This window comes from Meles meles, chromosome 6, assembly GCF_922984935.1.
Source record: "Meles meles chromosome 6, mMelMel3.1 paternal haplotype, whole genome shotgun sequence".
Taxonomy (NCBI): Eukaryota; Metazoa; Chordata; class Mammalia; order Carnivora; family Mustelidae; genus Meles; species Meles meles.
Genome location: NC_060071.1, coordinates 54,877,555 through 54,903,798, shown reverse-complemented (window position 1 = coordinate 54,903,798; position 26,244 = coordinate 54,877,555). Strand labels below are relative to the sequence as shown.

Here is a 26,244-nt window from a genome sequence, read left to right as displayed (position 1 = left end):
AAGATAACACAGGAAAAGTTTCCTTAGTCTAGCAAAGACTTTTTGGGTTTGGGTTTAATGCAAAAAGCAGAGACAACAAAAGCAAAAAATAACAAGTGGACCTATATCGAACTAAAATTAACAAGTGGACCTATATCAAACTAAAAGCTTTTGTACAGGAGTGTCTGGGTGACTCAGTGATGAGCCTCTGCCTTCAGCTCAGGTCATGATCCCAGAGTCCTGAGACTGAGCCCCACATCAGGCTCCCTGCTCTGTCAGCCTGTTTCTTCCTCTCCCTCTGCCTGCTGCTCCCCGTGCTGTGCTCTCTATCTCTCTAAAAAATAAATAAATCTTTTAAAAAAATAAACAAAATAAAAGCTTTTGTACAGCAAGGAAACAATTAACAAGATAAAAGACAATCTACAGAATGGGAGAAAATATTTACAAACTGTAGCTGATAAGGGGTTAATATCCAAAATATATAAGGAACTCACACAACTAAAGCAAAGTATATATATATAAATTTTAAAATGCACTAAGGTTTTTTGGGGGGCACCTGGGTGTCTCAGTGGGTTAAAGCCTCTGCCTTCCGCTCAGGTCATGATCCCAGGTCCTGGGATGGAGCCCCACATCCATTGGGCTCTCTGCTCAACAGGGAGCCTGCTTCCCCCTCTCTCTCTGCCTACTTGTCATCTCTATCTGTCAAATAAAAAACAAAATCTTTAAAAATAAAACAAAATACACTAAGGATTTTTATAGATTTATTTCTAAAAGAGATAACGCAAATAACCAACAGGTACATAAAAAGGTACTCAACATCACTAATCAGGGAAATGCAAATCAAAACCACAAAGGATACTTTGTACCTGTGAGAATGGCTAGCATTAAAGAGACAAGAGCTAACAAGTGTTGGTGTGAATGTAAAAGAAAAGGGAGCCCTTGTTCATTGTTGGTGGCAATGCAAACTAAAACAGCCACTATAAAAAACAGTATGAAGAGCCCTCAAAAAATAAAAAACAGAACTATCATGCAATCTAGCAATTTTGCTTCTGGGTATAAATCTGAAGGAAACAAAATCACCATGTTGAGATACCTGCACTCCCATGTTTAATGCAGCATTACTTACTATAGCCAAGATATGGAAACAATCTAAATGTCCATCTACAGATGAATGGATAAAGAAGATGTAGTCATATATACAATAGAATACTATTCAACCATCAGAAAGAAGGAAATCCTGCCATTTGTGACAGCACGGGTGGACCTTGAGAGTGTTAAGCTAAGTGAAATAAGTCAAACAAAGACAAATACTGTATCACTTGTATGTAGAATCTCAAAAATCTGAACTCATAGAAACAAAACAGATTGGTGGTTGCCAGGGGCTGTGAGGTAGGGGAAATGGGAAGATATTTGTCTGAGGATACAAATTTCTTGTTATAAGATGAAAACGTTTTGGGGATCTAATGTACACCTTGGTAATTACTGTCAACAACACTGTACTACAAAATTAAAGTTGCTAAAGTAGATCTGCAATGTTTTCATCACGAGAGATAAAGAATAATTATATGAGGTAAGGCAGTTGTTAGCTAATGTTATGGTAGTAATCACTTCACAGTATGTAGTGTATCAAATCCGTGCATAGTACACTTTAAACTTACATATTGTTGCTATATATGTCAATTATAGCTCAATAAATATGGGGGGGTGTTTAAGGAGAAAAGACTACAAAGAAGTACAGATGCTATACAAAGAAGAAATGGGGACAGCAGGAGTGGACACCAGAAAGAGACAGATTCTCCCTAGTAAACACTACTCCAGCACACCAACCACCTTGCTCTTCTCCTAATATACCATGTAAAAGAAATGTCTCTAAACGACAAATTTAAGAATATTGATGGGGAAAGAATTTTTTCTTTCTTCAAAATAGAAACAGGGAATCCAATGGTGTGTCTTCATATTGTATCTACTACAACAAGCTCTATTACTATTTAATTATTCCCCAGGAACCTTTTGTGCCTGGTGAGAAAAAGTTTAAGAGAAGACAGGAACCTAGTTCTGTACTAATCCTCAGGGAACAGTACGGCTTGGAATTCCATTGTGAATAAATAAAATTCAAAAACAATCTCATCTATTGAACAAATACTTTAAAAATTTCATGGGAGAGGGTTGCAAACCTCAAAAGACTGAGACAAAGAGATAAATACAGATAATACCTTCACCTAGGCTTAATCTTAACCATAAATATGAGCTTTGCTGCTAGGGGAAAAAATATTTTAAAATTCACTCTGTACAATTTATGGCGGTTACATACTGGATTCTCCAATTCTTCAGAAGTCTCTCACATGTTTTACACTCTGTGGGGTAATATTTTATTCTCCCTCTCTGACCTTTCTTCTTGACACATATCCAAGGAGTGTGTTAAAACTTTGCATACCCTATTACAAATACTGATTTTCAGCATAAATGGATTTACTGGCAAGTGCTTTCTTCTTGATCAGAAAAGTAAATATCTGATTAGAATAAAATTCATACAGAAAAATTTGAAAATATTAATTTTTCTCTTCTTTCCCCATGTCTGGAGAAATACATTTATCTAGTCTCCTATCCTTTAAAATATAAATATTATTTATAACAAGAAGCCTGGGGATTTTGTGTAAAAATGTGTAACTAATAAATTACTAGAGGTGGATGAATGATGAATTTTGTTGCTTGTTTAACAGAGAAAATGTAACAAATCTCTGATTCCACTGATATCTCTAACTCATATATTGCTCTCGTTTTAGTAATTTAATATGCCTTGGTTTATGTGAACAATTTCCTCTAATGGCAAAACCATTCAGCATCTATGTGCTGTTTCTTGCATTTGTAGGATTTGCTTTGGATTATGACTTAGTACAATTAGTATTCCTGAGAAATACTGTAATAGGAGACACAAACAGGGTGAGTATTGATACTGATTTCATATACCACTGTTAGTGCCCCATTGTTAGTCAAAATATTAATTAAAATGGCTTAGAGTAGGATACCCATGTCAGGACACAGTCCAGAATAAAAAGAACAAAAATAAATGAGTTTTAAAAATTCAATCGAATGAGTTATGAAGATAACCACTAAGACTTGTTAGGCATATAAGTGAACATTTTCTTAAAGAAAAAAAGAATGCAGTAGAATAATTTGTGGGCATCTCGTAGATTATTTTAGAAACTTAAAACTATCAATTGCCTCTTACATTAATATTAATATTATATTTTCCCTCTTTGTTTCTGTATATTTTGTCCTCATTGTACACATTTAAGTACAATTTAAATGTAGTTAACTTAAAAGCACTCTGTGTTTTCACTTCTAGTGAACGGCCAAGACTCAGTACTTCCATACCTTGCTGGCTCTATTTAAGATCACATTTAATTCTTTCTCAGATGCTATATAACAACCTCAGCTGAAAAAATTGTACAATTATTAAGGATATAAAATCCTAAATAATCTTTTTTAAAAAAATATATTATCATACAATAACAACAGATCAAGGGAGAATCTTTGTTTTCCAGGACAAGAAAAAAAAAACTCTTGTATTTGGAGAAATTCTGGTACATGCATTCCACTGCCACATGATATGATTGCTATGAAAAATAAATAGACTGAACTGTTAAGTTGCATGCAGACTTGATATAGTCTATGTAGTGCCATGAGCAAATGAGTATACATAAACAGCAGTCCTTCCACCTTAGATGCCAAATGTGATAGCCAAAAGTAGGTTTCTAAGGAAAGAAGACATACAGAAGTTAAGCTGTTATTCAATAACAACAAACTACAGATGATTTTAGGTGCCAAAGTATAAGGTTCTTCCTCATCTGTGGAGCTGAATCCAACAGGCTGGATGGAGAGGAAAACATTTTTTACATAGCAAACATGTCTGGTCATATAATGAACTATCTAATGAACCAGAGAGCTGTTTCAATCATCACTTTATAATACCATAAACAAGAACAAAAAGGAATAGTCCCTATGCCCTTTCACTATATCTCAGTGAGACAGAACTTTCTGAAATGTCTTAAATAGTACTTCATTTGATATTCTTATCAATATTACTAATTATGATAAATTAATTTTACATTATACTTCAAAAAGAAATTTCAATTTTGCACTCCTAGTATGTAATCCAGTATTCTGACCTAGCTTAATGATTGCTCCATACCATGTTTTTATTTATATTATTATTCACATCTTATCAAAATGAAATCATACTCTTGGGGAACAGGTTATGATGATCACAGCTTTGTTGTTTTAATAGAAATCTCAATTTATTACTTTATAAAAAAAAAAACTTGGTGTTTTCAAGAAGAACCAGTGTACCCCACTAAGGTGCAATAACCAACTCATCTCCTATGTCTTCCAGACCAATGAATGTGTCCAGCACAGAAACCACCAACTCTGTCAGCCACTTCATCCTCATGGGCTTTCCTTCAAGCCCAGAAATGCAGCTCCTCTACTTTGTGCTCTTCTCAGTAGTCTACACCCTGACTCTGATGGGAAATGCAGCCATTGTCTGTGCTGTGAGGTGGGACCCGCGTCTTCACACCCCCATGTACATCTTCTTGGGGAATTTCTCTCTCCTGGAAATGTGTTATGTCACCACAACCGTCCCTAATATGCTGGCTAATTTCCTGTCCACAAGCAAGTCTATCTCCTTTGTGAGCTGTTTCACACAGTTCTACTTCTTCTTCTCATTTGGGTGTGATGAGGGCTTCTTCCTTTGCATCATGGCCTTTGACAGGTACCTTGCCATATGCCGTCCTCTATATTACCCAGGCATCATGACTAAACAGCTGTACACTGGCCTTGTCATCTTTGGATGGTCATGTGGGTTCATCCTCTTCCTAACTCCAGTTGTTCTCATTTCACAGTTGCCTTACTGTGGCCCAAATACCATCAACCATTTTGTGTGTGATCCTGTCCCATTGATGTTGCTGTCCTGTTCTGAAGACACCATCACTCAGCTCATTTACTCTACTTTCAATGTTATTTTCATGATTGGCACCTTTCTCTTTATTCTTTGCTCCTATGCGCTGGTGATTGTGGCTGTGCTACGGATGCCTTCAGCAGCAAGCAAATATAAGGCTTTCTCCACATGTGCCTCTCATTTGGCAGTTGTCACCCTGTTTTATGGCTCCATCATGGTGATGTATGTTAGTCCTGGATCAGGACACCCAGTGCAAGTGCAGAAAATTGTAACCTTATTTTATTCTGTGATAACACCCCTCTGTAATCCTCTAATATATAGCCTCAGGAACAAGGAGATGAAGACTGCCTTAAGGAAAGTCTTTGGGACGGAAATACCTGTCCATAAAATATAAATCAGAAGTCAGAGTGAATCAAGTTCCACCACAACCTATCTTAACAAAATATAAGTAAGATAATTTTCTAGAGAATTCAATAATTTTGGTTAGAGAACTGTTATAATAAAGCCCACCACCATCTTAAATATCCATCACTATATGATGGTACTAGTTTTATTTAATAAATAAAATTTAGTCTCTTTAGTTGCCATTGGGAAAATTGGATAGCCATATGCGGAAGAATGAAACCAGACCACTTTCTTACACCTTACACAAAAATAAACTCAAAATGGAATAAGGACCTAACTGTGAGACAGGAATCTATTCCAAATCCTAGAGGAGAACGCACCCAGTAACCTCTTTGACTTTGGCCACAGCAACTTCTTGTTAGACACATCTCCAAAGGCAAGGGAAACAAACGCAAAAATGAACTTTTGGGACTTCATCAGGATAAAAACCTTATGTACAGCAAAGGAAATAATCAACAAAACTAAAAGTCAACCTATGGAATGGGAGAAGATATTCACAAATGACATATCAGATAAAGCGCTGGAATCTAAGATCTATAAAGAACTTCTCAAACTCAACACCCAAAACCAAATAATCCAGCCAAGAAATGGGCAGAAGACATGAACAGACATTTCTCCAAAGATGACATTCAAATGGCCAACAGACAAATGAAAAAAAAAATGCTCCACATCACTTGTCATCAGGGAAATCCAACTCAAAAACACAATGAGATACCACTTCACAACAGTCAGAATGGCTAAAATTAACAACTAAGGAAATAACAGATATTGGTGAGGATGCAGAGAAAGAGGAACCTTACTACACTGCTGTGGGAATGCAAACTGGTGCAGCTACTCTGTAAAACAGTATGGGAGTACTCCAAACAGAAGGCACTTGGGATGAGCACTGAGTGTTGTATGTAAATAATGTCATTGAATTCTACTTCAGAAACCAATATTGCACTATATGTTAACTAACAAAATTTAAATTAAAAAAGAACAACAAAAATAAAAATAAAAAGTCTAATTGACACTAGATTTGCAGCAAAGGGAGTTAAATCCTAACTAATGTTTGGCCCTTTATATTTATCATCTATCTTAATCCTATTGGAGATAAACAATATTCACAAAATTCCTAATTCTTATTTTGAGTTTGCTCTGATCCACTACTTAACATGCAACTAAGGTTATTTGTTTCATTAAAATCCTTAGAGTAAAATACATCATTCTTTGGAGTTAGAGTGTTAAGATCACACCTGCAAGGTTGGACTTTCTCATATATAAATCCTTCCTTTTAGTCAGTACCTACCAGTGAAGGAGAGTTTGTTTCAACAGCTAATCCCTAAACAAGCTTATGACCTATGTTACACCCTTCTATATTGCTCCAATTCTGAAATACAAAGTAGATTTATACTTCCTAAGAAATTCAGTTATAAAAGAGGAATTCAGTTTTCTTAAGACAGTTTTCTTTTTCTTAACATGAAGGGTAACTTTTAAAAATTTTTTTATTTAAATTCAATCTAGTTAACATACAGTGTATTATTAATTTCAGGGGTAGAATTTTAGTGATTCATCAGTTGTATGTAATACTTAGTGCTTGTTACATCCAGTACTTTCCTTAATGCCCATCACCCAACTACCCTGATCCCCCCCATCTCCCCTCCAGCAACTCTCCATTTGTTTCCTACAGTTAGCAGTTTCTTCTGGTTTAACTTCTTCTCTGCTTTTCTCTTATTTTATTTTTCCATCCCCTCCCCTATGTTCTTCTGTTTTATTTCTTAAATTCCACCTGAGTCAAATCATATGACATTTGTCTTTCTCTGACTTATTTCACTTAACATTATACCCTCTAGCTGCATCCATGTCATTATAAATAACAGGATTTCATTCTTTTTAATGGCTGAGTAATACTTCATTATATATATTATATATAGTATTTTTATATATGTATGTATATATATAGATACAGATGTGTTATATATACACATATATATAACATATATATATATAACACATCTTTATCTATTCATCACTGATTGTTTTTAGAACTATACTTTATTTCAGTATTTTTGTTCTGTAATGTATTTAAGTATTATCCAAAATGCCTCTAAAAGTCTTATCTTCTTATCTTCTTAAATGTATAATCTCAATTTTTTTATTTGAGTATACATTTTATTTTAACCATCAGCCATCATTTTTTCAAGTCTAACTTTCTAAAATGTAATAAAAGACAAAAGGGAAATAAGACACAACTTATGGTGTTACATTTATAGGCTTCAGAAAGTCGTCCCGTTCACAAAGTGAAGTGTAACTGTAACTGGACATCCTTCAGGAAAGAACTAAGGTTTTAAGGGTGTCTGGTCTTAGAGGGGCAGAATTTCTGGGGGGTTCATAAAAAAAAGAGACAATTTCTTTGTTCTATTTCATAGAAGCAAAGTGAATTGAGTGGCTGAGCAGATGCCTGGAAAAATTACTGATAGAAGAAAAAAACTTAATTAAGAACTTATTTAGGGGCACCTGGGTGGTTCAGTAAGTTAAGTGTGTGCCTTTGGTTAAGGTCATGATCCCAGTGTCCTGAGATCGAGTCCTGCATGGGGCTCCTTGCTCAGCAGAGAGCCTGCTTCTCCCTCTGCCTGCTGCTCCCCCTGCTTGTGCTCGCTCTCTCTCTCTCTCAACTAAATAAATAAAAATCTTTAAAAAAATAACTTATTCTAAAATATCTTTAATGGATGTATAAGATGCTGATATTGTTCGGATTATTTTAATTATGATTCCCCTCTGGGTATTTATGGTTTATTCATTCTATGGTCATCAAGATTTTTTAGTAGGTTGGGAAAAGAAATGAATCTGTGTAGCAATTAATAAAATGCCCTGTTGATTCTTTCTAAAGTGTGTGGTTTCTGCGTTTGTAACCAACTGAGGTAACAATTAACAGGATCTTTACATATCAGACATCCCATATCCCAGGAAAACTTTCACCTGATATTTCAGGTTGCTGCCACTTATGGAATGAAATCCAACTTGACTAGTAAATTTTGTTGAATTCAGGATTTTATAAGTTAAGAATATTTTGATAAAAGAATTTGAAATCTTTTTCTGACTGGTCTATTTAAGAGATGAACTATTTATAAGGATACAAATAAAAGTCTATCCTACTCAATAGATATTTCTGGTCTTCATAATTTCCCCTTACTTCCCTCAACCACTGCCAAAAAGTTACATTTTTTTCAAACTATATAATAAATTCTTGCCTCCTCAAATATAGAGGATAGAATTTCAGCCCACTGCATTTATTTTGATAATATGTACTATGTGAGCATTTATCAGCTGCTGGTCACAGAGATAAATCACTTATAAATATTATCTCCAAATTTTCCAAAATATTTTTCAAGTGATAATTTATGTGAAGTTAATATAAGAGGGTAGGTAAGGGTCTGCTGAATTTAAAAAAAAAAAAAAAAAAAGTTCTATGGGCACCAGGGTGGCTTGGTCAGTTAAGCATCCAACTCCTGATTTCAGCTCAGGTCATGATCTCAGGGTGTGAGATCAAATCCTCCAGTGGGCTCTGTACTGGGCATGGACCCTGCTTAAGATTCTCTTTCTCCATGGGGTGACTGTGGCTCAGTAAGTTAAGCATCTGCTTTTGGCTCAGGTCATGATCACAGGGTCCTAGAATCAAGCCCTGCGTCCAGGGCTCCCTGCTCAGTGGGGAGCCTGCTTCTCCCTCTGTCCCTCCCTACTCTCAAGCTTGGACACACATGTGCTCTCTCTGAAATAAATAAAATCTTTAAAAGACAAAAAGAGGGTTCTACACAAGAAGAATATGCATCCCAGAGTATTATATCTAGCTAGGCTGTCATGGAAAATATGAAAGATTTAAAAAAAAAAAAACAGAAAAAACTTCCAATACAAACAGAAATGAAAAGAATTTGCAATCACCAAACCAGCCCTACAATAAATATTGAAAGTGGTCCTCTAAGCAAAGAGAGAGCCTAGAAGTAACACAGACCAGAAAGGAACAGAGACAATAAACAGTAACAGTCACCTTACAGTCAATATAATGGCATTAAATTCATATCTTTCAATAGTTACCTTGAATGTAAATGGGCTAAATGCCCCAATCAAAAGACACAGGGTATCAGACTGGATTAAAAAAAAGAAGAAGAGGGGTACCTGGGTGGCTCAGGTGGGTTAAAGCCTCTGCTTTCAGCTCAGGTCATGATCCCAGGGTCCTGGGATCGAGCCCCACATCAGGCTCTCTGCTCAGCAGGAGGCCTGCTTCTCTTCCTCTCTCTCTTTGCCTGCCTCTCTGCCTACTTGTGATCTCTGTCTGTCAAATAAATGAATAAAATCTTAAAAAAAAAAAGAAGAAGAAGAAGAAAACAAGGCCTATCGATATGCTGTCTGCAAGTGATTCATTTTAGACTCAAAGACACCTCCAGATTTAAAGTGAGGAGGTGGAGAAAGAATAAATAAAGTGAGGAGGTAGAAATATTTATGTCCCTACATGTGAGCAGCCAATTATATAAACCAATTAATAACAAAATCAAAGAAACACATTGACAATAATAAAATAATAGTAGGGGAATTGAACACTCCCCTCACTGAAAGGGACCGATCATCTAAGCAAAAAATCAACAAGGAAATAGGGCTTTAAGTGACACACTACACCAGCTGGACATCACAGATATATTCAGAACATTCTATCCCAAAACAAAAGAATACACATTCTTCTCCAGTGCACATGGAACATTCTCCAGAACAGATCACATCCTGGGTCACAAATCAGGTCTCAACTGTACCAAAAGATTAGGAGCATTCCCTGCCTATTTGCAGACCACCAATGCTCTGAAGCTAGAACTCTCAATCACAAGATGGAAAAAACTCAAATACATGGAAGCTAAAGAACATCCTACTAAAGAATGAATGGGTCAACCAAGAAACTAAAAAAGAATTTTAACAAATTCATGGAAACAGATGAAAATAAAAACACAACTGTTAAAAATCTTTGGGACACAGCAAAGGTGGCCCTAAGATGAAAGTATATAACAATATAAGCCTTTCTCAAGAAACAAGAAAGGTCTCAAATACACAACCTAATCCTACACCAAAAGGAGCTGCAGAAATAACAGCAAATAAAGCTTAAGCCCAGCAGGAGAAGAGAAGTAACAGAGATCAGAGCAGAAATCAGTGAAAGAGAAACCAAAGGAACAGTAGAGCACATCAACAAAACTAGAAGCTAGTTGTTTGAAATAATTCATAAGATTGATAAACCCCTGGCCAGACTGAGAAAAAAGTGAGAGCGTTTCCCCTAAGGTCAGGAACATGGCAGGGCTGTCCATGATCACCATTGCTATTCAACATAGTACTACAAGTCCTAGCATCAGCAATCAGACAACAAAAAGAAATAAAAGTCGTCTGAATTAGTAAAAAAAAGTCAAACTCTCACTCTTCACAGATGACAAGATACTCTATGTGGAAAACCCAAAGACTCCACCCCAAAACTGCTAAAACTCATAAAGGAATTCAGTAAAGTGCCAGGATATAAAATCAATGCACAGAAATCAGTTGCATTTCTATACACCAATAAGAAGACAGAAGAAAGATAAATTAAAGAGTCGATCCCATTTACAGTTGCATCCAAAACCATCAAGATACCTAGGAATAAATCTAACCAAAGAGGCAAAGAATCTCTACTCAGAAAACTATACTCATGAAAGACATTGAGGAAGACACAAAGAAATGGAAAAACGTTCCATCTCATGGATTGGAAGAACAAATATGGTGAAAATGTCTATGCTACCTAAAACAATCTACACATTCAATGCAATCCCTATCAAATATCATCAACTTTTTTTCACAACACTGGAACAAATAATCCTAAAATTTATATGTAACCAGAAAAGACCCCCAATAGCCAGAGGAATGTTGAAAAAGAAAACCAAAGCTGGTGGCATCACAATTTCGGACTTGAAGCTCTATTACAAAGCTGTAATTATCAAGACAGTATGGTACCAGCACCAAAACAGATACATAGATCAATGGAACAGAATAGAGAGCCCAAAAATTGACACTCAATTCTATGGTCAACTAATCTTCAACAAAGCAGGAAAGAATGTCCAATGGAAAAAAGACAGTCTCTTCAACAAATAGTGCTGGGAAAATTGGACAGCCACAAGCAGAAAAATCAAACTGGACCACTTCCCTATAACCACAAACAAAAATAGATTCAAAATGGATGAAAGACCTCAATGTGAGATAGGAATCCATCAAAATCCTGGAGGAGAACACAGGCAGCAACCTCTTTGACCTCAGCCACAGCAATTTCTTCCTAGAAACATCACCAAAGGTAAGGGAAGCAAGGGCAAAAATGAACTATTAGAACTTCATCAAGATCAAAAGCTTCTGCACAGCAAAGCAAACAGTCAAAAACCAAAAGACAACTGACAGAGAAGATATTTGCAAATGACATATCAGATAAAGGGCTAGTACCCAAAATCTATCAAGAACTTATCAAATTCAATACCCAAAAGACAAATAATCCAATCAAGAAATGGACAGAAGACATGAACAGACATTTCTGCAAAGAAGACATACAGACGGCCAACAGACACATGAAAAAGTGCTCCACATCACTCACCATCAGGGAAATACAAATCAAAACCACAATGAGATATTACCTCATACAATCAGAATGACTAAAATTAACAAGTCAGGAAATGACAGGTGTTGGTGAGGTTGCAGAGAAAGGGGAACCCTCCCACACTGTTGGTGGAAATGCAGGCTGGTGCAGCCACTCTGGAAAATAGTATGGAGGTTCCTCAAAAAGTGGAAAATAGAGCTACCCTGAAACCCAGCAATTGCACTACTAGGTATTTAGCCAAAGATACAAATGTAGTGATCTGAAGGGGCACATGCACCCCAATGGTTTTAACAGCATGTCCACAATAGCCAAACTACAGAAGGAACCTAGATATCCATCAACAAATGAATGGATGAAGAAGATGTGGTGTGTGTATATATAGATATATATATACACACACACACACGCATATACACACAATGGAATTCTATGCAGCCATCAAAAAATGAAATCTTGCCTTTTGCAACAATGTGGATGGAACTAGAGGGTATTACACTAAGTGAAATAAGTTAATCAGAGAAAGACAATTATCATATGATCTCACTGATATGTGGAATTTGAAAAACAAGACAGAGGATCATGGAGGAAGAAAGGAAAAAATGAAATGGGACAAAACCAGAGAGGGAGAAAGACCATAAGAGATTCTTAATCAGAAACAAACTGAGGGTTGCTGAAGTGGAGGGAGATGGGAAGGATGGGGTGGCTAAGAGATGGACTTTGGGGAGGGTATGTGCTATGGTGAGTACTGTGAATTGTGTAAGACTGATATATCACAGACCTGTACCTCTGAAACAAATAATACATTATATGTTAATAAAATTTGTTAAAATTTTAATAAATAAAGACAAAATGATTCTCACTCTCCTTTTTCCTCCCCCCAAAGAAGTCCTATATTTAAATAAAGCAAGTAATAGGTTATGCCAAATTAAGCATATTCATGAAGGCTTCAACAACATCATAAGCATTATGAATCATCAAAAAAAATATTTTAGGATGGAGATTTATTCAATTTTGACAGGATAACTTCCTTTTCCCCAAAAATCACCTTATTTTAACTATTTCAGTGAATATGTTTTGGGAATAGTCACCTTATCTATTATACACAACAACCCTCTGGAGTTGTTATTATCTGTGCCCTATTTTTAAAAATTGGAAAACTGCAAATTGAAAGATATATCATACCCATGGATAAGAATTAATATTGTTAAAATATCCATAATATCCAAAGCAATCTACAAATTCAGTGCAATTCCTATCAAAATATCAACATATTTTTCGGGGCGCCTGGGTGGCTCAGTGGGTTAAAGCCTCTGCCTTCCGCTCAGGTCATGATCTCAGGGTCCTGGGATCGAGCCCCATATCGGGCTCTCTGCTCAGCAGGGAGCCTGCTTACCCCCTCTCTCTCTGCCTGCCTCTCTGCCTGCATGTCATCTCTGTCTATCAAATAAATAAATAAAATCTTTAAAAAAAAATCAACATATTTTTCACAAAACTAAAACAAATAATCCTAAAATTTGTATGGAATCACAAAAGAACTTGAATAGCCAAGCAATCTTGAAAAAGAACAAAGTTGGTGGTTTCCCAATCCCAGATTTCAAAATATACTACAAAGCTATAGCAATCAAAATAGTATAATATCGGCACAAAAACTGACACCTAGATGAATGGAACAAAATAAAGGGTCAAGAAATAAAGCTCATACTTATGCGGTCAATTAATCTATGACAAAGAAGTCATGAATATACAGTGAGAAAAGGAGTTTTTCAATAAATGGTGTTGGGGAAACTGGACAGCTACGTGCAAAAGATTAAAACCGGACCACTTCTTACACCATACACAAAATAAAAGTCAAAATTGATTAAAGACCTAAATGCACAATCAAAACCATAAAACTCCTAAAGGAAAACATAGACAGCAATTTCTTGGATATCGGCCTTAGCAACTATTTAAGAATGTATCTCCTGATGCAAGGGGAACAAAAGCAAAAATAAACTATTATACTGGACCAAAATAAAAAACTCATGGACTTCAAAGGAAACCATCAGCAAAGCAAAAAGTCTAACTACTCAATTGAAGAAGATACTTGCAAATGATTGTTCAATAAAGAGTTAACATCCAAAATATATAAAGAATTTATACAACCCAACACCCAAAATCCAATTTTAAAATGGACATAACACCTGAGTGGACATTTTTCCAAAGAAGACATACAGATGGGCAATAGACACATGAAAAGACGCTTAACATCACTCATCATTAGGGAAATGCAAATCAAAACCAGAATCAGATTTCATCTCATACCTGTCAGAGTGGCAAAAATCAAAAACTGAAGAAATAACAAGTGTTGGTAAGGATATGGAGCAACGAACCCTCATATACTGTTGTAAGAATGCAAGTTAGCATAGGCACTGTGAAAAATAGTGTGTTGTTTCCTCCAAAAATTAATAAGAGAAATACCATATGATCCAATAATTCTACTACTGGGTATTTACTCAAAGATAATGAAAATACCCCTATGTTTACTGCAGCATTATTTATGATGCCCAAGATGTGGAAACAACTTAAGTGTCTGTCAATAGACAAATGGATAAGGAAGATGTGGTACATATAAACAGTGGAGTATTATACAGCCATAAAAAAGAGTGAAGGCATGCCATTTCTGACAATGTGGATAGACCTAGAAAATATAATGCTAACCAAAATAACTCAGAATGAAAAAGAGAAATACTATATGATTTCATTTATACATGGAATTTTTTAAAAAAATGAATAAGCAAAAAAAAAAAAAAAAGGCAGAATAAAACCTATAAATACAGGGAAAAAAATTGATGGTTTCCAGAGTGGGGTAGGAAGATGGGGAAAAAATGAGTGAAGGAGAGTGGAAGATACAGGCTTCCAGTTATGGAATGAATAAGTCATGGGAATAAAAAGCACAGCATAAGAAATACAGTCAATGATATTTTCATAGCATTGCATGGTGACAGATGGCAGCTACATTTTTGGTGAGGATAACATAACATATAAACTTGTCGAATCACTATGCAATACAGCTGAAACTAATGTAATACGTGTTAGCTACAGTCAAATTTTAAAAAAAGAAAACAAACAAATAGAAAAACCCACAAATTCAATTAGGAAATGACCAAGTATGCATATTTGGCCACTTCTCTCTCTTTCACCTAAATTCCACAGGGGACATAGCAACCCTTGGAGTTTTTATAAACAGCCTCTGGAAGGCTGCACAAAGATGGGAACCTAAATATTCTGGGCTGTACTGACTAAAGCAAAGCTTGGCTCTAGAGCCCTTGGGGCTTACCTGCCATTGCTTCGGCACCATCTCACTGGACAAAAAGAGGGCCCAAGAAGATGAGATTTACCCCAGGTGCACCACTTCTTGCCAATGCCTTTCAGGCCCAAAACTGAGTGCTTCCCAGAGTTTGAATCCAAACACCTCATCAGGACCTGGTTTCCCTTGGGTACTCCTACCTTAAGCAATGACTTCCAGGCCCAAAGGATATTTCCTCTTCAGTAGAAAATGTCCTGTTTGGCTTCAGTTTAACTTTATCCTGGAATATCCAAACTGGCATTAAAGCTTGGAGATATTCAAACCCAGAGCTTTACTGTATGAGCTCGACCACATACTGATAGGTTGAGTAAGACAAATGAGGCAATGAGCTCACTGGCAATATCACAGAGCCTCCATTGCTATGGCATCTACTCCAAGAAGAAAACACAAAGGAATGGAATCAGAAAGTGGAAAGAAAGGAGAGAAAAACATAATAATCATAATCACATTGAAGAGTGATAGAAAAACATACAGGTTCAAACTTACATTTGAGGAATTTATCTGAAACTAAAAATCTAGAAAATTTCAATTTGGGGGACACCTGGGTAGTTCAGTTGGTTAAGCATCTGCCTTCAGCTCAGGTCATCATCCCAGGGTTCTGGGATCAAGTCCCACATCAGCCTCTCTGCTCAGTGAGGAGCCTGCTTCTCTCTCTTCCCCCTTTGCTCGTACTCTCTCTCTCACTATCTCTCTCAAATAAATATATAAAATCTTTTAAAAAGAGAAAAAATTTGATTTTTTTCAGAACGGCAGTCTCCACTGGGGGAGGTTACATATCAGAGAAGACTAGTTTCTAAGGTACTTCTGAAATTAAAGAAGGAAAGAGCTGATTTGGAAGATCACATACTAATGGGATACAACATAAATATTATTATCAAAATATTTCTAAAAGATTGTACCAAAAATTACATACTGTATTATTCCATTCCATCCATTAAATAACAAAATTCTAGAAATGGAGAAGAGCTTAGTGATTGCCCAGGGGCTAAGGAGATGGAGCCAGAGGGAAGTAAGTGTGGCCATGAAAGGAAAACACCAAGGATCCTTGTAGTGATGGAAATGTTTTGTAGCTTTCCTTTTATCGACATCAATATCTTCTCTGTGATCTAATACTGTAGTTTTGTACGATGTTACTATTGGGGAAAATGGTGTAAAGGGTACATGGATCTCTCTATGTTATCTCTTAAAATTGCATGTGAGTTTAAAATTATCTCCAAATTAAAAAAAAAAAACAGATTAACACAGGGGGTGAAAAGAGGCAAACCATAAAACAGACTCTTTTTTTAAATTAATTAATTTATTTATTTTTATTTCTTTTCAGCATAACAGTGTTCATTGTTTTGCACCACACCCAGTGCTCCATGCAACACATGCCCTCACTAATACCCACCACCTTGTTCCCCCAACCTCCCACCCCCCGCCCCCTCTAGACCCTCAGGTTGTTTTTCAGAGTCCATAGTCTCTCATGGTTCATCTCCCCTTCCAATTTCCCTCAACTCCCTTCTCCTCTCCATCTCCCCATGTCCTCCACGTTCTTTGTTATGCTCCACAAATAAGTGAAACCATATGATACTTGACTCTCTCTGCTTGACTTATTTCGCTCAGCATCATCTCTTCCAGTCCCGTCCATGTTGCTACAAAAGTTGGGTATTCATCCTTTCTGATGGAGGCATAATACTCCATTGTGTATATGGACCACATCTTCCTTATCCATTCGTCCGTTGAAGGGCATCTTGGTTCTTTCCACAGTTTGGCAACTGTGGCCATTGCTGCTATAAACATTGGGGTACAGATGGTCCTTCTTTTCACTACATCTGTATCTTTGGGGTAAATACCCAGTAGTGCAATTGCAGGGTCATAGGGAAGCTCTATATTTAATTTCCTGAGGAATCCCCACACTGTTCTCCAAAGTGGTTGCACCAGCTTGCATTCCCACCAACAGTAAAACAGACTCTTAACTATAGAGAACACACTGACAGTTGCTGGAGGTGAGCAGGGGGATGGGTTAAATGGGTGATGGGAATTAAGGAGGCCACTTGTGACAAGCACTGGGTGTTGTATGTAAGTGATGAATCAATAAATTCTATTCCTGAAGCTAATATTATACCATATGTTAACTAACTAGAATTTAAATAAAAACTTGAAAAAGGGGGAGGAGGATTTTCAGATCAGTATACAATTATAATGAAGTGATTGTGAGTCAGGCTGGCCTCTTGTGTAGGTCAAACATTTCTCTCCTCTTGTTCTTCCTTCATCTCTTTGTTCTTTAATAAATACTTATTGAATTCCTGTCTCAAGTTGAGGTCTTTTATCCATTTCGAGTTTGTCTTTGTGTACGGTGTACACTCGAATGGTCGAGTTTCATTCTTCTACATATAGCTGTCCAGTTTTCCCAGCACCATTTATTGAAGAGACTGTCTTTTTTCCATTGTATATTTTTTCCTGTTTTGTCAAAGATTATTCTCTTACACCGTACACAAAGATAAATTCGAAATGGATAAAGACCTCAACGTGAGTCAGGAATCCATCAGAATCCTAGAGGACAACATAGGCAGTAACCTCTTTGATATCAGCCACAACAACTTCTTTCAAGATATGTCTCCAAAGGCCAAGGAAACAAAAGCAAAAATGAACTTTTGGGACTTCATCAAGATCAAAAGCTTCTGCAGAGCAAAGGAAACAGTCAACAAAATAAAAAGGCAACCCACAGAATGGGAGAAGATATTTGCAAATGACAGTACAGACAAAAGGTTGATATCCAGGATCTAGAAAGAACTCCTCAAACTCAACACACACAAAACAGATAATCATATCAAAAAATGGGCAGAAGATATGGACAGACACTTCTCCAATGAAGACATACAAATGGCTATCAAACACATGAAAAAATGCTCATCATCACTAGCCATCAGGGAGATTCAAATTAAAACCACATTGAGATATCACATGACACCAGTTAGAATGGCCAAAATTAGCAAGACAGGAAACAACGTGTGTTGGAGAGATTGTGGAGAAAGGGGAACCCTCTTACACTGTTGGTGGGAATGCAAGTTGGTGCAGCCACTTTGGAGAACAGTGTGGAGATTCCTCAAGAAATCAAAAATAGAGCTTTCCTATGACCCTGCAATTGCACTGCTGGTTATTTACCCCAAAGATACAGATGTAGTGAAAAGAAGGACCATCTGTACCCCAATGTTTATAGCAGTAATGGCCACGGTCGCCAAACTGTGGAAAGAACCAAGATGTCCTTCAACGGACGAATGGATAAGGAAGATGTGGTCCATAAACACAATGGAGTATTATGCCTCCATCAGAAAGGATGAATACCCAACTTTTGTAGCAACATGGACGGGACTGGAAGAGATGATGCTGAGCGAAATAAGTCAAGCAGAGAGAGTCAAGTATCATATGGTTTCACTTATTTGTGGAGCATAACAAAGAACATGGAGGACATGGGGAGATGGAGAGGAGAAGGGAGTTGAGGGAAATTGGAAGGGAAGATGAACCATGAGAGACTATGGACTATGAGGGTTTTGATGGAGCAGGGGGTGGGAGGTTGGGGAACCAGGTGGTGGGTAATAGAGAGGGCATGTATTGCATGGAGCACTGGGTGTGGTGCAAAAACAATGAATACTGTTATGCTGAAAATAAATAAATAAAAAATAATAAAATAAAATAAAAATAAAATAAATACTTATTGCACACACAAAAGTAGTACAAAAGAATGAAAAATAAAGATTGTACCAAAGAGTTTAGACATCCGTCATCAAAGTGACACTCAACAGAAGATTTTCAAAAGCCAGATCACTGAGGAGGAGGTTAGAAAAGAGTCTCCATGTGCAATATGAATGCATTAGTGGGTTGAAGACTTCCAGATACACAGTGGTACTTCCAAACTGTAAAAATTGGAGTATCCTTAAGTTAGCACTAGGAGATGAAAAAGGAAGTAAGGCCAGCAATTAATGCTACTCAGAAATACTTGCCCCAGGTTACTTTTTGTAGGGACTGTTGAAAACTAAACAGAGTTGAGTAGGCTGTCTCCATTCATGCTGCCTTTCTCAGCTTGGATTACAGACATTCTGGCCAGTTTCTGCCACCTTATACTAGTGTGCTAAAATGACTAAAACTTGGAGAAGATAGAAGTTGCCTAACAAGTTACAGAGGGTCTAACAGAAGAAGGTGACATCTGAAACTGGCCTGACGCCCACCTTCCTATGACCATGCCTAGGAAGTCAAAGGTACCTCATTGTCAGTGTAGGACTATCATGTGTCTGCTAAAGCAGCAAAGAATAAAAGGATATAAAGTGTCCCCCTTGAACATGGTTCCTTGCTGAAATTTTGCCAAAGTAGCTCATTACCCTGAAAGCTCTTTGCAGGCAATGATTGTTTTAAATAAATCTTTGTTCACAATGGGCACTCATTTTTCAATAAGATTCATTGTACCAAGATAAACAAGTTAAGCTATAGACAGCAGCTTCTGAACAACCTGTTCAAATTAGTATTTGAAGTAAAAATATTTTTAAAATAAAGGAAGCAAAAAATAAAAAAAAAGAAGCAAAGAAGAAGAAAGACATTTATTTTAGAGAGAGAGTACGCGCATTCATGTGAGCAAGTGGGGAGAAGGGCAGAGGGAGAGAATCTTCAAGCAGACCCCCTGCTGAGCACAGAGCCTGATGATCCCATGACACATGCGGTCATGACCTGAGCAGAAACCAAGAGTGGACATTTAACTGACTGAGCCACCCAGGTGCCCCAATAATAATAATGTTAATAGCAGTTTTCCAGGGTGGCTAAAATGCATAACAATGACTAAGAAAAAGTAACAGTATAAGCTATAGGCAGATAAATATAATTTTTTTACTACAGGCATCTTACTTGTGGAAAAGGAATAAACCAAGCTGAATTACAGCCAAATATAAACTCTTACTCTCTGTGAGTTTCTGTTTAATCATTTTAACTGGTAAGACTGCCTTCAAAAGAATTTTATGAGTACTTACGCTAGATAATGCATGTGAAATCTGTTGACACGGTAATCAGCACATAGCTGGTACTAAAAACTATCATCTAGGTATGATCTAAAGCTAGATAGAGTGTTTATATCCATTATAACAGGAGGAAGATAATTTTAAAACCTAAAGAGACGTGGAATCCTTGGTGTTGAGACCGTAAGAGGAAGCTCTGAATGTTAAGTGAAGCTCCAGATTTTCCTACTCTCAAAACCTGAAAGCCACTGGATGGTTCCAATGGGCATCAGTTCCTATGGCCATGAGGTTGCAGGGGGAGGAGAGATCAAATTTAATAGCACCACACTCAGTGATAATGATGGGCAGGGAAGTTTCTTCTAGTGGATGACTGGGGAGATACTCGGGATTGGGGGATTTGTTAAAGTGAATTTAAATATCATTTGAAGAAGCACAAATGAGGGAAAGGGAATTCCAGGAGCTTTGGGACAACTGGTGACATCCACTATGAGCCTGGTTTTTAAAACCCAGAACCAGTCTGGAGGTGTCAGGTGAGCAACAAACCAGAAGGGCCATTATTAGGTGACAGTCTCACTAACAGATTTAGGGAGGCCCTTCCACCTTTGAGCTCATCACTGGAAGTAGAACACACCTGGGGATTGATTGATGCACTGTGATTGTCCCTGCTCCTCCTGAGGGAAGGCCTCCAGGGACAGTATGTGGCCAGAAAGAGATGCATATAAAATGAATGGAGAGTTTCCTGATAGTCTACTCCTTTTTGTGTAACACCTGAAGACAATCCTTTGTGAGTCTCAAACTGTGATAACGTGGCACCAGGAATCCAAAATCCTGCACACCTCAGCCCTCTAAGAGGGTACAAGTGTGAACCCCTCGACGGCTACAGAGAAAATTGCTACAGAAAAAAAAAACTGTAATATTGCTACAGAAAAAAAGGGCTGCGAATTTTGTTTTTATCTATAAATATATTTTATATTTTAGAGAAAGTATATAAAATAATACATAATTTTTTACAAAGCCTTCCTTCTTCCCTGCAGGACATCTCAAATGTCTATTCAGATTACATGTGTTTAAAAATCTCATCAGGAAAATCTGAGTTACCACTTCCGTTTCACACTATCATCCAGAGAAAAAGATGACAGAAGGCAGTGAGCTTCATATCACTTCAGAGGAGATAAAGTATTTGTAAGTAGTGGATATTTATTTTCATTAAGCATAATTAAGATTTAAGAACACCTATATTTGCAGTGAAAGGAAAAACCAACAGGTAGTCCCAGATAGATGCTACAGTGACCCAAGGCAGGGAGAGAGGGACTTAGAACAATGAGGCAGGAATAGAGGGATTCTCAAAGACGAAGTCTGCTCCTGAATTGAGGGGAAAAAAGGAAGGCACTCACAATAGTGAGTTTTATTACAGATAAGAATTGTAAAGAAAACCTTTTTTTTTCTGGACATTCTCTTTCCTCTTCCTTCAAACTTTGATTAACAACTACTCATTTAACAGCCTCCCTCAATACATCCAAGTTTTCTTCTCAAGGGCTCATTATTCTTTCCTTCATTGTGAGGTGAGTTTACACTGATTCTAACCAAGAATGAAAGGAATATTTCTCATTCAAATAAAACCACTCGAAAACACACCTTCCTCCCATCTTGTTAAGATGTTTCTTTGCCCTGTTTACATGTAGTATTACCCACAATTGTCAGTTTCACTGGTAAGTAAAATTATAGTCACACTAAAGGATGTGGGGCACATACTATATACTTCAGTTAAATTTCAAATATAGAAAATTTAGGTTGTCTAGTTCTGGATTAAAGCACCATACCATCCCTTACAATCACTGAATTTCCAGTCCACCGCCTCTTTCAGTGAGCCCACAGTCTTGGAATTATGGTTTATGATTTTTCCCATTTCAATTCACCAGTCTGTTAGTATGCCATGTTTGCTCTCTGAAGACTCACATTAATCTTAACATATTTGGTCTCCCTTTGGTATTTAGTAGAAAATGCTGTCCTGGAAGATACCTGCCTCATCATTTTAGCTAACATACCTGATATAAACTATGTAGAGAGATGATGAGAAATATATAAATAATCTATGGTGTATGGCCTATGGTATATGGCCTTTATGGAATACCGCCTCAGTTCTTAATGCACACTTCCTGAGGTTAATCTACATACACAGGTGTAAATTTGATATAAGCAAGTTGTATGTTGCATGCAAAACAAATTGTATCAAAACCAATAAGGAAACACAGCTAATATGTATGTAGAAGACAGCCATGTAGAAAAAAAGTTTAGGTTTTAGAATCAACATACTCAGAGCACAATGAAATTCAATGCTACATTTAGAAATGTGAAAGTACTTGTTTGTTTTAAGGCTCTAGAACTGGAGAGAGCAGAATTTAATGAGATAATGAACATTAAGTGACTGTCACAATAAGTATTTAATGCAGGGCAGTGGTTGTTGTTACACTTACAATTTTACAAATCAAATGTGTTTTTAAAAGTGTCCAAAAGTGGGTTCATATCATAAATGGTACCAAGACTTAGGACATAGTGCAGGTCAAAGAGGAATGGAGGATTTAAGATAGTGATTTTCCAGCTTTGGCTAGTAGCCTTATCAAAGTCCTTCTTTATTTTTTATAATAATAGGAAACTAGTTCAAAGGAGGGAAAGCTATAATACATGCACAATATATTTCTGCAGCCATCTGAGAAAAATGGGGTCCACAGTAACAAAGTTTATGGGAAAAGGTCTGAACTAATATCCAAACACCTAAGTTTTAGATATGTTTCTTCCACCAGAAGTCCACATGACCTTTCATTAGTCTAACTTCTCTGGTTTCAATTTCTGTAATGTGAGGAAAATAGCTTGATAATCTCTGAGATCCCTTCTGACACTAACATTCTACATGAGTGTATGTCTCTCACAGTTTTAGAATTAAATATATGCTTTTGTTCCTTTTTATTATCTTTTTAATAAGACAATTCATCACCATGTAGTAATAAGATGATGAGATATCAGAGCTGAGAAACGTGTTTCTCCATCTGCCTCTGGCTCTTTTTCTATTTGAGAACCAGGATCTCCTAATAAAGGAGTGAAGCTAACTTGGGTCCTTTTGGTATCAAATTAGCTGTTGCTCATCAAGTAGAAGTTAAAAACAGGTATTAAAAGCAAATAGGTATGTTAACTAACTGGAATTAAAATAAAAACTTAAAAAAAAGGCAAATAGGTACTTTCTATCATGGAGTTTGGGGGAGTGTCTTCAGCACCCTGTTTCAGTCAACAGAGTTATTCAGGACAGATCTCCTGACAATATTATGTTACTGAGAACATAGTAAGATGCTCTTTTTCTACTGATCTAGTTCAATTTCAGGTTATATTTAAACTTTGATTTTTCTTAAAACTTTCCAAAATACTATACAAAATTTTCTTTTCAGCAAGAAGAAATCAGATATATAAATATGATTGTGTATATTATGAAACTATATACCAAAAAATAATTAATTTAAATGCAAATGGAGAAAACTAGTTTGGACTCAATGTTGCATGATGCCAGTAAAATTTATACTGTGAAAATGAAGACTGAGCTGGGGTTGGTGGCTATGGGAGCATACCAGGTTCTCCCAGAACCCTGATCTCGCTGGGCTAAGCCAGATCCTGAGAAGGGAATTAATGAATTCAGAACCACATAGAGCCTTTTCACAAAAGTGCATTCAAGGAGTATATAGGAGTCAGAAGAAATAAAAATAACTTCTAAAGAGAAAGAAAATGACAAATATAATGATCCTTATTGCTCATTCCCTTCATAGATTAGGAGAATGAGTATCTCAGAAGCCAACAATATCTCTGGGTCTGTGACTGAGTTCATTCTCCTGGGCTTTCCATGCCGCAGGGAGATCCAGATCCTCCTCTTTGTCATCTTCTCCCTCATCTACCTTCTGACTCTCATGGGGAACACATCCATCATCTGTGCCGTGTGGTCAAGCCGGAAACTCCACACACCCATGTACATCCTCCTGGCCAACTTCTCTTTCCTGGAGATCTGCTATGTCAGTTCTGATGTGCCCAAAATGTTGGCCAACATCATCTCCCAGACCAAGAGCATCTCGTATGCTGGCTGCCTGCTCCAGTTCTACTTCTTCTTCTCCATGTGTGCTGCTGAGGGCTACTTTCTGTCTGCAATGTCCTTTGATCGGTTCCTTGCTATCTGTCGACCACTACATTACCCCACCATCATGACTTACCATCTATGTGCCCGATTAGTGGTCTCTTGCTGGGTAGGTGGATTTCTGTCCATACTGATACCTGCTATTCTTATGTCCCGGGTGCCCTTCTGTGGCCCTAACATCATTGACCATTTTTTCTGTGATCTGGGACCACTACTGGCTCTGTCCTGTGCTCCAGTTCCCAAAACTACTCTAACTTGTGCTACTGTAAGCTCTCTTATTATATTCATTACCTTCCTGTACATCCTAGGGTCCTATACCTTAGTTTTGCGTGCTGTCCTTCGGGTCCCAGCTGGCTCAGGTAGGAACAAAGCTTTTTCTACATGTGCCTCACATTTCTTGGTGGTTTCCCTGTTCTATGGCTCAGTCATGGTGATGTATGTGAGTCCAGGCTCCAGGAGCCACCCTGGGACACAGAAATTTGTGACCTTGTTTTACTGCATGGCAACCCCATTCTTTAATCCTCTGATTTACAGCCTTCGGAACAAAGATATGAAAGATGCACTCAAGAAAGTCCTAGGAGCACCATCAAAAGAAATTTCTAAAAATACAGAGAAATGATATAAATTTTCTTATCATTCTCTCAAGAATACCAAATTTCTCTCACTGGGGGGAAAATATCTTCTGGGCATATGTGAGTGTTTGATTCCTTACTCTTATGAAAGTGAGATTTGTTACACATGAAGAAACCTCATCTTGTCTCAAAAGCAAATACCCACAGTCTTAAAGGTCTCTTGTGGAAAGTTCTGTACAGTTTTCATTCATCAATGTGTCATTTCTCTATTTTGGTCATTTTTTGAAGTCTGAGAGCAAATGTAATCAAGTCGATATGTACAAAGCTAAGACTTGTATCTTGGTTTTTACCCTACTACTATTTTTTGCTTCAAAGTTATCACTATTTTTTCCTTTCCAATTATTCTATAATGAAACATAGAATCTACTCATTGCACTAACAAAAATTCTATTGCTTCATTTATAACATCAAGGACCCAGTATCCGTCACTGAAACAGTAGTGTTTTTTTATTTGTGTTTTATTACCAAGCATTGGTAAAGTGTCCAGGGTGTGCAGAAAATGAAAATGGGAAATGATATAGTTGCTTCTTACAGGAAATTCTTAGTCTAATTTTGAAGAGGATACATAGAAAGGCATGCACACATTCACATATGCCAAATCATTAAGTATTCTTTACCCAGACCTGGGTTTCAGCACCTTCTAAGCTCTGAGTAGAGGAACATTTACTGTTACAGAAAATAGGCATCAGAAACCAGAGAACAGACTGTCAAAGTATAAGATACTTACAGGCAACCAGCACTTAATACAAAATTTTTGACTTGGCCTGATCATCTGCCTCTACTGGGAAATATTCATATTTTAGATCAGAGCACAAAATTTCGTCTTTTGGGGAAGGGGTGGTTTTTGAAGCTGTCTCCTATATGTTGGGGAAAAAACTAACAATTTGACTGACAACGTCCAACCCAGACCAGAACTGATTTAGTTTTCCATGTAAAAATAGATATCTTAAAGTCTTTCTCCAAGTTATTTTGGCTTTGGGATATTTTCTGTAATAGAATATGCTAAATGACAAAGCTTCCTAGACCACTGGAAGAAAATTCACAACAACCTACAATACCAAAGAGTTAGTTTCTCCTTATCCTTGGAAAATTACTGGGACTGTACCTACCAGAGGTAGTAGGTACTACATAATAATTACTTATGTAATTATTA

The 26,244-nt window shown here is 37.0% G+C and overlaps 2 protein-coding genes across 2 annotated transcripts; both read left to right on the top strand.

Annotated features, from left to right (window-relative positions):
• Window positions 1-4,361: 4,361 nt before the first annotated feature.
• On the top strand, window positions 4,362-5,330 carry LOC123943545 (olfactory receptor 11G2-like). The gene has a single exon (XM_046007828.1). It carries the CDS (start codon window positions 4,362-4,364, stop codon window positions 5,328-5,330), a length of 969 nt encoding a protein of 322 aa, XP_045863784.1.
• Window positions 5,331-24,109: 18,779 nt separating this feature from the next.
• LOC123944402 (olfactory receptor 11H6-like) lies at window positions 24,110-25,078 on the top strand. The gene has a single exon (XM_046009498.1). The coding sequence runs from the start codon at window positions 24,110-24,112 to the stop codon at window positions 25,076-25,078; it is 969 nt and encodes a 322-aa protein (XP_045865454.1).
• Window positions 25,079-26,244: the final 1,166 nt, after the last annotated feature.